Source organism: Ranitomeya variabilis, chromosome 3 (genome assembly GCF_051348905.1).
Source record: "Ranitomeya variabilis isolate aRanVar5 chromosome 3, aRanVar5.hap1, whole genome shotgun sequence".
In the NCBI taxonomy this organism is placed as follows: Eukaryota; Metazoa; Chordata; class Amphibia; order Anura; family Dendrobatidae; genus Ranitomeya; species Ranitomeya variabilis.
This window is the reverse complement of record NC_135234.1, coordinates 188,869,790-188,884,697: the sequence shown is the minus strand read 5'-3', so window position 1 is coordinate 188,884,697 and position 14,908 is coordinate 188,869,790. Positions and strand designations below refer to the sequence as shown.

At 39.8% G+C, this 14,908-nt stretch overlaps 1 protein-coding gene across 1 annotated transcript in view; it reads left to right on the top strand.

Moving 5' to 3' along the window:
• TAFA3 (TAFA chemokine like family member 3) overlaps nucleotides 1-14,908 on the top strand; it is a 679,693-nt gene that overhangs the window by 566,359 nt on the left and 98,426 nt on the right. The window contains exon 3 of the mRNA XM_077294926.1: nucleotides 8,757-8,906. Coding sequence (XP_077151041.1) covers nucleotides 8,757-8,906 — 150 coding nt within the window. The remainder of the gene's footprint in view (nucleotides 1-8,756; nucleotides 8,907-14,908) is intronic.

Here is a 14,908-nt window from a genome sequence, read left to right as displayed (position 1 = left end):
ATGGTTTTGATTCAGGTTTTTGATGCTTTTTTATGCAGTTTTTGGTGAAGTTTTGATGCAGTTTTTGCTGCAGTTTTGATGCAGTATTTGGTGCGGTTTTGATGCAGTATTTGGTGCGGTTTTGATGCTGTATTTGGTGCAGTTTAGTTGCAGCTTTTGGTGCTGTTTTGATGCTTCTGTTGGTGTGGTTTTGATACAGTTTTTGCTGCAGTTTTAATGCAGTTTTTGGTGCGGTTTTTGCCCGCTTTTGATGCATTTTTTATTTTTGGGGTGCGTTTTTTGCGTGTTTTTTGTGCGTTTTTGTATGCATTTTTGAAAGCTAAATAAAGATGTATTATTGAACAAAAAAAAAAGATTTCTGATGTCATTATTGTCCAACCTCCTCTTTTACATTTGTCCAACCCACACTCAATTACACACAGATAGACAGACATATAGATGATAGATGAAATGGATAGACAGATCTACATATAGATAGATCTATAGATGCATACATCTATCTATTCCTATATATATCTATAAATATATCTGTATAGATATATCTATTGATAGATGTATGGATAGTGTAGGGTGTGTGTCCACTGTCCGGATTACATCCGAATTAGCTGCAGATTGGATGTTGCATACTTCTAGTCCCATCGGATGATGCCTGCACACACACCCCAAAAGACCCCCCGCACAGCCCCGCACACACCCGAACAGCCAGGCACCCACCCGAAAAGCCCCGCACACATCCAAACAGTCCCGCACATACCCGAACAGTCCCGCACACACCCGAACAGTCCCGCATAGTGCCGCACACATCCAAACAGTCCCGCACACATCTCAACAGCCTGCAGACCCCGCACACACCTGAACAGTTCCGCACACATCCGAACAGCCCACAGTCCCCGTCCGCACACACATACACACACACCGTCACCGCCCACACACTTCCCTCCTCCCGAACTGCAGCGTTTCTTGGACCCACATCTGCATCTAAACTGCAGATCTTTTTTACATCTGCGGTTTTGCTGCGTATGTGCCTAACTCAATGAAAGTCTATGGGTGCAGAAACGCTGCGTTTCGGTGCGGCTTTTTCCGCAGCATGTGCACAACAAGTCTGGGGCTCCCATAGACTTACCGTACATTGGTTGAGCACTACAATGTGGATTTGATGCAATTCAGTGCAGCAAAAACCCCTGCAGATCTGCAATCAAATCCGCAACGTGTGCACACAGCCTTAGCATTTAGTGAACCTAGCAAAAAAGCCAAGCAAAAAACAAGTGTGGGATTTGCACTATTTTTGCAATTTCATCGCACTTTGACTTTTTTTCACATTTTGTGTTACACGACATGGTAAAACCAATGGTGTCGTTCAAAAGTAGAACTTGTCCCACAAATGATAAGCCCTCACATGGCCATATTGATTGAAAAATTATGGCTCTGGAAAGAAGGGGAGCGATAAACGAAAAAAGCTCCAGGGGTGAAGGGGTTTAGAAACATGGATATGGACATATCTATGGAAATAGACATAGATATATAGATATATCTCTGTATCTATCTATCTATCCATCCCATATCTATCTATCCATCTATTATCTATCTATCATCTATCTATCTCTCTGTGTGTAATGGAGTGTGGGTTGGACAAATGGAAAAGAGGAGGTTGGACAGAAATGACATCACAAATCTTTTTGAAGCTAGAGGAAGGAGAGGAGGGAGGGGTTTGGGTGTGTTTTGCAGTGGGTGTGGTAGGTTCGTGCTTAGTGGCAGTGCAATGCATTATGGAACTTGCAGTATTAGAGCACAATAACTCAGGAAAAGGAAGTTGTCGATTAACCCCATGAGAGCTGGATCCAGCACTGAAGATGTGCTGCTACAGCATGATAAAAGGTAATATTGATAAAATAAAGACAGTGGATCTTTTCAGTGGCACATAATAGCAAGATTTATGAAAAAAAAATTATTGTAGTGGACAACTTCTTTAACACTGGCACACCTCCATGACTGAAAGCCGGCAGCTCCCAGGAAGAATAAATAGTCAGACAGTCGGGCTGTCCAGTGGTCGCACAGCTGTACAAAAGAACACTATTAACCTGCATGTTAACTCAACATCTGCAGGTTAATAGTGTTTGGGGACATGACAGGTTCCCATTAAAATACACATCTATCAGTGTAATATATAATTAGATTGCATTAGAGATAAGCTAATAAACCCCTTTCTGACATTAGACGCACTATCCTGTCGAGGTGGTATGGGCCCGTATGACCACCGATGGGATAGTACATCTAACGCGATCAGCCACGCTCACGGGGGGAACACGGCCGATTGCGGCCGGGTGTCAGCTGACATCCAGCACAATGTGCTAGGAGCGGTCACGGACCGCTCCTTGCACATTAACCCCCGGAACACTGGAATCAAATGTGATTGCAGCATTCTGGCGGCATAGGGAAGCATCGCGCAGGGAAGGGGGTTCCTGCGTGCTTCCCTGAGACCCTCGGAGCAACGCGATGTGATCGCGTTGTTACGAGCATCTCTGTCCTCCTCCCTGCAAGCCCCGGATCCAAGATGGCGGCAGGGTTACTTCCGAGTCCTGCAGGGAGGTGGCTTGCAAGTGCCTGCTCAGATCAGGCACCGGCAAGCCTCCTGCAGTGCCTGTCAGATCGCTGATCTGAAACAGTGCATTGCAAAGTGTCAGATCAGCAAACTGACACTATAACATGATGTCCCACACTGGGACAAAGTAAAAAAGTAAAAAAAAAATATTTACATGTGTAAAAAAAAAAGATCTTAAATAAATAAAAAAAAAATATTGTTCCAATAAATACATTTATGTAAATAAAAAAAATAAATAAAAGTACACATATTTAGTATCGCTGCATCCCTAATGACCTGACCTATAAAACTGTTCCACTAGTTAACCCCTTCAGTGAACACCGTAAAAAAAAAAAACGAGGCAAAAAACAATGCTTTATCATCATACCACCGAACAAAAAGTGGAATATCACGAGATCAAAAAGACGGATATAAGTAATCATTGTACCGGCAAAAATGTCATCTTGTCCCGCAAAAAACGAGCTGCCATACAGCTGTCTTACCCCTGATGAAGCCACGCTAGTGGCGACACGCGTTGGGTATTTGTTCATTTCTGTTGTGCCTATTTTGTAACATTGGGTTATTATACCCTTCGGCTCTTGAGCTTGTGGGGAGACCATGGGTGTGTATACTTTTGCATGTAGTTGACTGGCCTATTTGGAGTACAGCAGCTTCTTGAGTGGGCATTGATGTGTGTACGCCTTGAATATTGAACCACTTGAGCTTCTTGCATATGTTTGAGTGGTACCCAGTTATATATATTCACTATTTGCTATACACTGTGGATTGATAGCAGTCTTCCTCTCTGTTATCCAATATATTGCATATACTCTTTGCCTATGCAGTTAAACAACTAATATCCTTGTTTTACTAGTGATTCTTAGAGGTTATATGTGATTTCTCTATTGAGGGATGTGTTTTATATATGCTGTCCATATAGGATCCTGAGGATTTTTGTTGTTTTTGCACACCCACATCTCTTCCATTTCTCCCCTTGTTTATTCATAGGCACATGCCTTATTATAGGCACTGTTGTTTCTAGATTGTTTTTAGATGTTTTTAAATGTGTTTTTTGTCCAGTGTTACACCTGAATAAAGATGTATTTATTGCACTAATTCATATAGTCTGGTGATCCCCATTTTATTTGGCCTTGCTTTTTCTTTCTTCTTCACATGTCTTCCTTTTAGGTCAAGGTTGGATCCCAGTTTTTCATTTAGTCTATGGTGCCCCCTCATTATATTATCTCAGAGCTGCCATACAGCATCATCAGAGAATTTTTTTTTTCTATAAAACAGTTTTTATTGTATAAAAACGGCAAAACATAAAAAAAGATATAAATGAGGCATCGCTTTAATCGTACTGATCCGAAGAATAAAACTGCTTTATCAATTTTACCAAATGCGGAACGGTATAAACTCCCCCCAAAAGAAATTCACAAATTGCTGGTTTTTGTTCATTCTGCCTAACAATAATCGGAAGAAAAAGCGATCAAAAAATGTCATGTGCCCGAAAATGATACCAATAAGAACGTCAACTCGTCCCGCAAAAAACAGAACCTCACATGACTCTGTGAACCAAAATATGGAAAAATTATAGCTCTCGGAATGTGGTAACACAAAAAATATTTTTTGCAATAAAAAGCCTCTTTTAGTGTGAGACAGCTGCCAATTATAAAAACCTGACATAAAACCCGCTATAAAAACCCACTATAAATAGTAAAAAAAAAAAACATTGTCACCGCCTTAGTTAGGGAAAGATAAAAAAATAAAAAATGTATTAATTTCCATTTTCCCATTAGGGTTAGAGTTGGGGCTAAAGTTAGGGTTGGGGCTAAAGTTAGGGTTAGGGTTGGGTCTTAAGTTAGGGTTGGGGCTAAAGTTAGGGTTAGGGTCTAAAGTTAGGGTTGCAGCTAGATTTGGGGTTAGGGTTTGGATTATGTTTACGGTTAGGTTAGGGTTTATCAGGGTTAAGGGTACGGTTAGGGTTGGGATTAGGGTTAGGGCTGTTTGGGGTTAGGGGTGTGTTGGGGTTGGGATTAGGGTTAGGGGTGTGGTTAGGGTTGGGATTAGGCTTATGGGTGTGTTGGGGTTAGGGTTGGAGTTAGAATTGGGATGTTTCCACTGTTTAGGCACACCAGGGGCTCTGCAAACGCAACATGACTTCCGATCTCAATCCATACAATTTTGCGTTGAAAAAGTAAAATGGCTCTCCTTCCCTTCTGAGCTCTGCCGTGCGCCCAAACAGTGGTTTATCCCCACACACGGGGTATCAGCGCACTCAGGGCAAATTGGACAATAACTATTGGGGTCCAATTTCTCCTGTTATCCATGGGAAAATACAAAACTGGGGGCTAAAAAATCATTTTGTGGAAAAAAGATTTTTTATTTTCACGGCTCTGCGTTATAAACTTTAGTGAAACACTTGGGGGTTCAAAGTGATCACCACAATCTAGATAAGTTCCTTGGGGCGTCTTGTTTCCAAAATGGGGTCACTTATGAGGGTTTCTACTGTTTAGGTACATCAGAGGCACTGCAAACGCAACGTGATACCCGCAGACCATTCCATCAAAGTCTGCATTCCAAAATGCCACTTCTTCCCTTCCGAACTCTGCCATGTGCCCAAACAGTAGTTTCATCCCACATATGGGATATTAGTGTACTCAGGACAAATTGTTCAACAACTTTTGGGGTCCAATTTCTCCAGATACCCTTGGGAAAATACAAAATTGGCGGCTAAAAGATAATTTTTGTGGAAAAAAAGATTTCTTAATTTTCACGGCTCTTCATTATAAACTTCTGTGAAGCACTTGGGGGTTCAAAGTGCTCAACACACATCTAGATAAGTTACATAGGGGGTCTACTTTCTAAAATGGGGTCACTTTTGGGGGGTTTCCACTGTTTAGGCACATCAGGGGCTCTCCAAACGAGACATGGCGTCCCATCTCAATTCCAGCCAATTTTGCATTGAAAAGTCAAATGGCGCTCTTTCCCTTCTGAGCTCTGCCATGCGCCCAAACAGTGGTTTACCCCCACATATGTGGTATCTGTGTACTCAGGACAAATTGTACAACAACTTTTGGGGTCAAATTTCTCCTGTTACGCTTGGTAAAATAAAACAAATTGGATCAGAAGTAAATTTTTTGTGAAAAAAAGTTAAATGTTCTTTTTTTTTAACCCATTAGTGACGGAGCCAAATTTTTGAAATCTGACCAGTGTCACTTTATGTGGTAATAACTCTGCAACGCTTCAACAAATCCCAGTGATTTTGAGATTGTTTTTTCGTGACACATTATTCTTTATGATAATGGTAAATTTAGGCCAATATGTTTTGTGTTTATTTATAAAAAATATCAAAAATTTGAGAAAATTTTTTTTAAATTAGCAATTTTCAAACTTTGAATGATTGTCCCTTTAATCCAGATGGCCATACCACAGCAAACCATTAATAAATAACATTTCCCACATGTCAGCTTTACAACAGCACCATTTGTAAAATGTTATTTTATTTTGTTAGCATTTTAGGAGGATTAAAAATGTAGCAGCAATTTTTCATTTTTTCAAGGAAATTTACAAAATTTATTTTTTTAGGGACTTATCCATCTTTGAAGTGACTTTAGGGGTCTCATATATTGGGAAACCCCCAAACGTGATACCATTTTAAACACAGCACCCCATGACATACTGAAAACTGCAGTCAGGTAGTTTATTAACTCTTCAGGTGCTTTACAGGAATTAATGCAAAGTGGCATGTCAGAAATGAAAATGTGTATTTTTACCACCTAAATGTCTCTAACTTCTTAACAGATTACTACAGCCGTCAGACTCTAAGGCCACTATTTTGTCATGAATTGCCATGGCAAACATCAGGACCACACAATCATGATCTGAGGGCACCAATTTGGTTAAAGAGGAAGCCCCCACACTCTGTTAACCATTTATAATGATGTAGTCACTATTGACAGCAGCATCTAAGGGGTTAAACAGATTTGGACAGTGCAAACACTGACTGTGGCTGATGCAGCAAGTTGTCAGGTATAGTGGACAGCCGACAGCTGCTGGATTGTCACCTGTATGGGGAGGCTATTCTCTTATATCTCAGGTCAGTTAAAAGACGTATTGGCTGTCATTAAGGGGTTAAACATTCCAAAAATTCCTGTGAATCACCTGAAGGGTTAATAAATAATGATGAGCAAATATACTCATTACTCAAGGTTTCCCGAGCATGCTCGGATGTCCTTCCAATTATTTTTTAGTTCGCAGAAATTTAGTTTTTATTGCCGCAGCTGAATGATTTCCATCTGTTAGCCAGCATAGGTACATGTGGGGGTTGCCTGGTTGCTAGGGAATCCCCACATGTACACAGGCTAACAGATGTAAGTCGTTCAGCTGCGGCAATAAAAACTAAATTTCCGAGCACTAAAAAATACTCGGAAGACACCTGAGCGTGCTCAGGAAATCTCGATTAACGAGTATATTCGCTCATAACTATAAATAAACTTCTTCAATGTGGTTTTGAGCACCTTGAGGGGTGCAGTTTTTAGAATGGTGTCACACTTGGGTATTTTCTATCATATAGAATCCTCAAAGTGACTTCAAATGTGATGTGGTTCCTAAAAAAAAATTCTGTTGTAAAAATTAGAAATTGCTGGTCAATTTTAACCCTTATAACTCCCTAACAAAAAAAAAATTTTGATTCCAAAATTGTGCTGAAGTAAAGTAGACATGTAGTAAATGTTACATATTAAGTATTTTGTGTGACATATTTCTGTGATTTAGGGGCATGAAAATTCAAAGTTGGAAAATTGCGAAATTTTCTAAATTTTTGCCAAATTTCCATTTTTTTCACAAATAAACTCAAGTAATGTCAAATAAATGTTACAACTAACATAAAGTACAATATGTCTTGAGAAAGCAAAGTCAGAATCACCTGAATCCCTTAACGCGTTCCAGAGTTATAACCTCATAAAGGGACAGTGGTCAGAATTGTAAAAATTGGCCCGGTCATTAACATGCAAACCACCCTTGGGGGTAAAGGGGTTAAAAAGTATTTTATTGTTTGAATAATGCATTATTATTAGTGATGAGCGAGTATACTCCTTGCTCGGGTTTTCCCGGGCACGCTTGGGTGACCTCCGAGTGTTTATGACTGCTCAGAGATTTAGTTTTCATAGCGGCAGCTGAATGATTTACAGCTACTAGCCTGCTTGACTACATGTGCTCAGCCTGGCTAGTAGCTGTAAATCATTCAGCTGCCGCAATGAAAACTAAATCTCCGAGCTGTCTTAAATACTCGGAGGTCACCCGAGCGTGCTCTGGAAAGCCCAAGCAACTAGTATACTCGCTCATCACTAATTATTATACAATACTATATGGTTTCACTGTATTAAAATATATTTCTTTCATCTTGATGGAGTATGTTGTGCCGTTAACGTTTTTTTGTAGACTCTCTTAGTTGTTTTTATATTCTGCTGCTTTAATGAACTGGTGAAAGAAAATACACAGAATTTATTGATCTACATGCAAATACTCCTCGAGGACATGGAAACCTTTGCAAATAGTAAAATGAAAACAGAATAGGTGAAAAATGTTCCACATTCTTCATTTTCATGGGCTTGGATCTGTAACATTGAACAGCCTATGTGTGTGTTTTATATATTCCTGCTTGTAGATCAATGAGTTCATAAAACACAAGAGAGTACTAGTGGTCAAATGCGCTACATTTATATTTAATGTACTGTGACGTGGAAGATATGGTGTATGTTATAGCCTGTGTGTTATATCAAAGCTATGGCTGAATCTGAATCTCATTACCATCCTGCTGTAGATCTCTGCGCCACTTTACATACATATATTCAATATAAAATCTACATAAAGGGACATTATATGTTACAAAAGGGTAGCATAGGTGGGAATCTTGGCACTGTGACCTCCACAATCACTAGAACAAAGGAACTCAAAGCACTATTCTGATTGCCATGCCCCTCTTAAATCATATGAGAGGGGCATAAAAAATTGTTAGAGGGGAAAAAATATGTACTTTAAAATAATTTAGACTACAATTTCTTCTTATCAATACCTTTTGGCACGGTATAAAAGGAAGATATCCACTGTTTTTTGTGAAAATAGAAGCATTAATTATGGAATCCTGCTAAATATTCCTTGTCTCTTCTTTCCGCAGTTCATGTGGAACCCGGCACTTGTGAAGTGATTGCTGCTCACAGATGCTGCAATAAGAACAAGATTGAAGAACGGTCACAGACAGTAAAATGCTCTTGTTTTCCTGGACAAGTCGCAGGGACTACAAGAGCAGCTCCATCATGTGTAGATGGTAAGTCTCACATTTCGGATTTGTACTTATAATCATAGGAATATGCTGCTGTGTTGGCCAAATCAGCTACGATGTGAAATAACTTGCTCTTCATTTTTTAAATGGAATATGTCAGCAGATTTTTGCTATGAATTCTATGAGCAGAATTACAGTTGTGCTCAAAAGTTTACATAACCCCGTAGAATTTTTGCTTTCTTTGCCTTTTTTCAGAGAATATGAATGATAACGCCAAAACTTTTTCTCCACTCATGGTTAGTGGTTGGGTGAAGCCATTTATTGTCAAACTACTGTGTTTTGTTTAAAAAAATCATAATGAGTATGGTGTATATAGAAGCAGAGATCCTAATTCCAAAGTTGTGTCATTTACTGGCCTGTGTGTTGTTGTTTTAATAAAATCAGTATTTTATCATCAGCAGATTATCACTATAGAACTAGTTACTTCATGCCATGTAGTTTTACTGCTCTGTGTAACCCCGCCCCATCACCGATTAGCAGCTTTCTTTCATTATACACTGTAAGCTGTCAATCATTGGCGTGGGCGGGGTTATACAGAGCTCAGCATTCAGAAAACTAGTAGATCTGCAGCAGAGAAAACATTTTATCAAAATAACAGCAAGCAGCCCAGTAAGTGATTTCAGGATCTCTGTCTCTACATTATGCTGCTCTCAGATGGAGGAGCAAAAACCTGGTGACAGATTCCCTATAAACTTTTTTTTGTTTTCTCTTTGGGGGCATTTTGCTTAAGGGGTTTGTCTCACAGGGACATATCCAGTCCAGATGCCCTGTTTGGGTATATAAGTTTCATTGAGACTGTCAATTAACAAGCAGCCAATCCCACTCTGTTAGGCTTGGGCCACCAATGTATTACATGGCCAACCATGCAGCATGGTAGCTAAGTAATGCAACATCTCCCCTGCAGCAACAACCTACTAAAAATCAACTATCATATTAATGGGAGCTGGACCTATTGCTGAAATATTAAAAGGATTATCTAGAACAGGGGTCCCCAACCTAGCTTGAGAGCCACATGTGGCTTGCGGGCTCGTGATAGATGGCTCGGGCTGTATGCCAGCTTGGTGCATTAGCACCAGGTGTAGCCAACAGCTATTAACAGTAGATCTCTAGATGTTAATTTGTGTGTGTAGTCACAGAAGTGCAGATCTGAATGGGGGTAAGAAAGGAAACCATGGAGCTCGGCATACTGCCTTGGTGCGATTTCAGTGGAAAAATGTTGGTTGCCATTATACAGATAATAAGGGGCTTTGGATTTCACTACTGAGAAGTGGGCAGGAGCTGGATGTGGCTTGCGATCCACTGTCAGAGTTGAATATGGCTTTCAAAGTCAGAAAGCTTGGGACCTCTGATCTAGTATAAGAAAACCTTCTTTAGAAATGCTTTGATCATAAATTTATAGTGCCAGGTTCTCTAGTCAAAATCTTTGACATTGAACACAAGATACATTAAATGAACAGGCATAAATGTGAAGAATTGCAGTATTTTATATCCAATGCACTAATTTTCCAAGACACACATATACCTAATAAATGTAAGGGGCTGGAGATTTGAAAATGTGCTTAGATGATGGACAAATTTTCTGTTTTTGAGTCATTTTCTCGTAATAGACAATGGTGGCTGAATTAGTTAACTATACTTGGCTCAAAGTAATAAAAAATGTTCAAAAGTGGGCTAAAAGTTCTATAAATTCTATAGACCACTACATACATATATGAAATGGAATGAAGGATTATTACATTAGTCACTAATGATTAGTGGTTAGAAGCTACTTAAAAGCATTAAAGAGAACCTGTCACCAGGTTTGACCGATAGGAGTTATGGCCACCGCCTTTCATGGCTTATCTACAGTATTCTATAATGTAGTAGATAAGCCCCCAATCCAACCTGTAGGAGAAGAAAAATAACTTTTATTATACTTACCTGGGGGCGGTCCCGTCCGATGTGTGTCGCAGGTCCTGGTCCGGTGCCTCCCGTCTTCTTGTGATACCGCCCTCCTGTTGGATTCACAGGCTCCTTGGCATCACGCTACTGCACAGGCATACATATCCACCTGCAGTGCACAGGCGCTGGGCCTCTCTGCGCACTGCAGTACTTTGCTCTGCCCTCAACAGGGCCGATAAGTTTGCCTGTGCAGTAGCGAGATGCCAAGGAGCCCTTGTGGATGATGCATGGACGCGATATCCACATGAAGTAAGCAGGAGGGTGGCATTGCAAGAAGATGGGTGGCGCCGAAACAAGACCTGTGACACCCATCGGACCGGACCACCCCACAGGTGAGTATAATAAAAGTAATTTTTCTTCTCTTACATGTTGTATCGGTTGCTTATATACCACATTATAGAATGCTGTAGATAAGCCCTGAAAGGCGGTGGCCGTAACACGTATCAGCCAAACCTGGTGACAGGTTCCCTTTAATAGTTTGTCTGCAATCTTCATTACTTCTTCCATTTTCAGACCCTGATATGTAGTTTGCAGCCTCTCCCAAATTTCATGTTTGTATCTTTTGGCAGAGTATTTCCCAGTAATTTAGATAGAATATGACATCTGTCAGTATAAAGTTTGCTACTGTCTTTATCAGCTCACACATGAGCACAGATCCTGCACGCAACGTGTCTTCATGTGCTTTTCTCCTTATTTTTTTTCTCTGCCCTCCCTGAGACTGTATATCCTTGGAGAGTGGACAACTTCCTCTTGGGGGGTTGCTCTATTATAAGATAGACATCAAAGTTACTCATTGGACCCCATTGCCTATATAGGTGTCCTCTGGAGTTCTTTTATGTTTTCTCTCATTTTACTTAAATACAAAGTGATGCATACTGCATTTTTTTCAGCTTTCTCAGGAATATGCGACGAAGACACCAAACAGTCTCTGACAGGGATGTGAACCTTGTCTTATTAAGAATTCTATGTTTCATAGCAGATGCACCAACTTATTTAGCCCAGAGTTTTTCTGTTACACTAAAAATAACATTATTCATCTCTGCTTTGTCAAATTTTAATTTTCATCTATTAGTTAATAATATCTATTCTTATTCTCCAAAGAGCTACTTATTAGCTAATTCTATAAATTCCAGTCTAGGCACATCCTACAAAGCACATCTTTTTGTTCTGTATGTAGTAGGAGTTGACTGGTAAAGATCTCAATGTAGATATGTATTGTTCTAATTATTCCATAATATTGTCAGCGGTGTCATAATAGGTTTATAATGTTGCATTGTGTTCTTTTTATAATAGAAAAAAAATAATATAAACAATAATAGAGTACTAAGGATAAACCAATTTTTTTTTATTTCATTTAAGTAAAAAAAACCTATTTGTTGCTTGTTTTGAAGCTCATTCTTTCTGCAACATAAGCCAGTGAGGGGTCCAACACTTTGTTCTTTCCTAGGCTAACCTCACTGCCTCCTCTCACAGCTGAGAAACTCTGCATCATTCATTGCATGTACAATAGGTGTTACATCTGTTACTTGATAGAAGTAAAAGGAAATGTTATTTCACCTTTATGATGAAGTCACTGACATATGCTCTAGTAGGTATTTTTTAAACTAAAGAGATAAAAAAACCTATGCATAAAAACTAAATGCATTTTCAAAAGTATATACACACACATATATATATATATATATATATATATATATATATATACACTCACCGGCCACTTTATTAGGTACACCTGTCCAACGTCTTGTTAACACTTAATTTCTAATCAGCCAATCACATGGCGGCAACTCAGTGCATTTAGGCATGTAGACATGGTCAAGACAATCTCCTGCAGTTCAAACCGAGCATCAGTATGGGGAAGAAAGGTGATTTGAGTGCCTTTGAACGTGGCATGGTTGTTGGTGCCAGAAGGGCTGGTCTGAGTATTTCAGAAACTGCTGATCTACTGGGATTTTCACGCACAACCATCTCTAGGGTTTACAGAGAATGGTCCGAAAAAGAAAAAAAATCCAGTGAGCGGCAGTTCTGTGGGCGGAAATGCCTTGTTGATGCCAGAGGTCAGAGGAGAATGGGCAGACTGGTTCGAGCTGATAGAAAGGCAACAGTGACTCAAATCGCCACCCGTTACAACCAAGGTAGGCCTAAGAGCATCTCTGAACGCACAGTGCGTCGAACTTTGAGGCAGATGGGCTACAGCAGCAGAAGACCACACCGGGTACCACTCCTTTCAGCTAAGAACAGGAAACTGAGGCTACAATTTGTACAAGCTCATCGAAATTGGACAGTAGAAGATTGGAAAAACGTTGCTTGGTCTGATGAGTCTCGATTTCTGCTGCGACATTCGGATGGTAGGGTCAGAATTTGGCGTAAACAACATGAAAGCATGGATCCATCCTGCCTTGTATGGAGCATCTTTGGGATGTGCAGCCGACAAATCTGCGGCAACTGTGTGATGCCATCGTGTCAATATGGACCAAAATCTCTGAGGAATGCTTCCAGCACCTTGTTGAATCTATGCCACGAAGAATTGAGGCAGTTCTGAAGGCAAAAGGGGTCCAACCCGTTACTAGCATGGTGTACCTAATAAAGTGGCCGGTGAGTGTATATATATATATATATATATATATATATATATATATATATATATATATATATATATGCTTTAAATATAATAGTCATTGCTGAAAGTGTTTGCGCCCTTGATAATGTTCCATAAAATGAAATATTTTTCCAAGAAAATTAGTGCAATTACACGTTTTGTTATTCACGTTTATTTCCGTATGTGGTTCAACCATTACTGCTCAGCAACATGCCTGCTGTCTTGGTGTCATATATGATTCAGATCTTTCCTTCACTCCTCACATTCGATCACTCACCCACTAATGTCATCTACACCTCAAAAACAACTCTAGATTTCATCCTTTTCTTACCTTTGACTCAGCCAAAACTCTTACTGTTGCTCTTATTCATTCTCTTCTGGACTATTGCAACCAGTATTCTTCTTACTAAACTCTCTGCTCTATAATCCGCCCTGAATGCAGCAGCCAGGACCATATTCCTTTCCAACTGCTACACCAATGCCTCCACCTTTTGGCAGTTATTGCACTGGTTTCCCATCTGCTACAGAGTCCAAAATAAACTTATCACTGGTACCTACTGGTACAGTTCAGCACCCCCCTACATCTCCTCCCTTGTCTCAGTCTACCATCCTTCCCATACCCCCATTCTGCTAATGCCTTAAAACTAAAATCCTCAATAGTCCGATCCTCCCATTCCCGTCTTCAAAACTTCTCATGTGCTGCACCAATTCTTTGGAATGCACTTCCCATGACCATTCGATTAATTTCCAATACCCACAGTTTTAAGTATGGCCTAAAAACCTAAAAACACATTTCTTTAGACAGGCCTATTGCCCCACCTCACTTATCTAACTATCCCCATTTTGGCCTTACAAAGTTTTATTCAAAATCATTACCCTCGTAGTATCTGTTCACAAACCTACCGTGCACTTAATAGCTTTCAGAGTTATGTGCGTACCACATTTAGTATATGGCTGTATTGTGCAATATACAGTTGTGGCCAAAAGTATTGACGCCCCTGCAATTTTGTCAGATAATACTCAGTTTCTTCCTGAAAATGATTGCAAACACAAATTCTTTGTTATTATTATCTTCATTTATTTTGTCTTAAATGAAAAACCACAAAAAGAATTGTCCTAAAGCCAAATTGGATATAATTCCACACCAAACATAAAAAAGGGGTGGACAAAAGTATTGGCACTGTTTGAAATATCATGTGATGCTTCTCTAATTTGTGTAATTAACAGGACCTGTAACTTACCTGTGGCACCTAACAGGTGTTGGCAATAACTAAATCACACTTGCAGCCAGTTGACATGGATTAAAGTTGACTCCACCTCTGTCCTGTGTCCTTGTGTGTACCACATTGAGCATGGAGAAAAGAAAGAAGACCAAAGAACTATCTGAGGACTTGAGAAACCAAATTGTGAGGAAGCATGAGCAATCTCAAGGCTACAAGTCCATCTC